This window comes from Guillardia theta, assembly GCF_000315625.1.
Source record: "Guillardia theta CCMP2712 unplaced genomic scaffold GUITHscaffold_63, whole genome shotgun sequence".
Taxonomy (NCBI): Eukaryota; class Cryptophyceae; order Pyrenomonadales; family Geminigeraceae; genus Guillardia; species Guillardia theta.
In genome coordinates this window covers 99391-100731 of record NW_005434611.1, presented here as the reverse complement: position 1 = coordinate 100731, position 1341 = coordinate 99391, and the positions used below count along the sequence as shown (strand labels likewise).

Genomic DNA, 1341 nt, shown 5'->3' with positions numbered 1-1341 from the left:
CAACAGCCATGACCACGAATACGAACTCGACCGCCTGCCCCTGCCTCTATCACTCTCATCCTAGCCCTAGCGGAGGTAAGCAGCACAAGTTCGCGTCAACAGGAACCAAGGCCACGACCACCGACGACGACCACGACGACGACGCCGCGGAGGAGGAGGCAGTACGGTACGGTACGGTAGGAGGAGCCGACGGCGGACGGGCACAACCGTGACCAGGAGGAGGTGGAGGAGGAGGAGAGGGAGGAGGAGGAATGGACTCACATCAGCAACAGACGAGAAGATTTCCTTGATGCATTCCTTCCTCTCAGCAAGACTTCGCGCCTCCTCCTCCGCCCTTTCCTCGAACAGGCTCCGCCTGCTCACCACAGCCCCAGGCTCGAAGATGCTCTCCTCTTCCTCTACCTCCTCCTCCCCTTCCTCTTTCCCTTCGTTCTCCTCCTTGCTCCTCTCCTCCCTTCCTCCCCAACCCGATCTTCTCCCCCTCACATCCGCCAGGACTTTCTTGAGAGCGATCGAAGCTTTCGTGATCCCTGCTACCTTCACCGCGAGTCTCGGCTCCCCGACGGAGGAGGAGGAGCTCTCCTGGCTCGCCGTCCTCTCCCCTTCCCGCGCTTCCATTACCCACCTCCTCCCCTGGTTTCCCACGTCTCCTCCTCTCTTGCTCGTCGGCAGCGGCCCGACCCTCTGCTGGAGGTTGCGCAGGAGCGCGCTTCCCACCTCCTCCAGCAGGGGGTTCAGCTCCTTCCAGCTGACCACCTGGCCTGTCCCCAGCTGACGTGAGAAGATCTCGATGGCCTCGCATCGGGGGAGGGAGCCGAGGAGGCTCTCGCTGATCCCGATCCCGTCGCTCCTCTTGGAGCTCAGGGGGTCCAGCACCCGCGACTTCTCCAGCAGGAGGAGGAACTGGTTCAGCTCTAGCCCAGCTCGAGGAGGCTCCCGCTGGTTCTGCTGGATGTCCTGCAGGGGGGTCCGCCTGCCTGCCTCCCCAGCCTTCATCCTGCCCAGCTGCACCTGAACTTCGCGCCTCCACGCCTCCAGCTCCCGCATTGCCCTCGGCTTGTACTGGACAGGAGCTGGCAGATGTGCTCTTGCCTCCTCCTTTGTCCTCCCCGTGTCGCTGAATCGCTTCTGGACGGGGGAGCACTTGACGCTCAGGAGGAGGAGGCCGTTGGGGTTGACGTCAGCATACCCGCTGGAGAGCACGTCCTCGGAGCCCTCGAGCTTCCTGCGCAGACAATGAGGAGGGAGGATGAGGTGAGGGGCAGAAGGCGAGGAGGGGATGAAAGAGAAACTGAGAGGTAGGAGCACACGACGATAAGGCGGAGAGGAGAGAGGAGAGGA

The 1341-nt window shown here is 62.9% G+C and overlaps 1 protein-coding gene across 1 annotated transcript in view; it reads right to left on the bottom strand.

Moving 5' to 3' along the window:
* The window catches only part of GUITHDRAFT_112932 (hypothetical protein), a gene marked incomplete at both ends in the record, with an annotated part of 4439 nt that overhangs the window by 1632 nt on the left and 1466 nt on the right, over positions 1 to 1341 (bottom strand). The window contains one exon of the mRNA XM_005827852.1: positions 262 to 1225. Coding sequence (XP_005827909.1) covers positions 262 to 1225 — 964 coding nt within the window. The remainder of the gene's footprint in view (positions 1 to 261; positions 1226 to 1341) is intronic.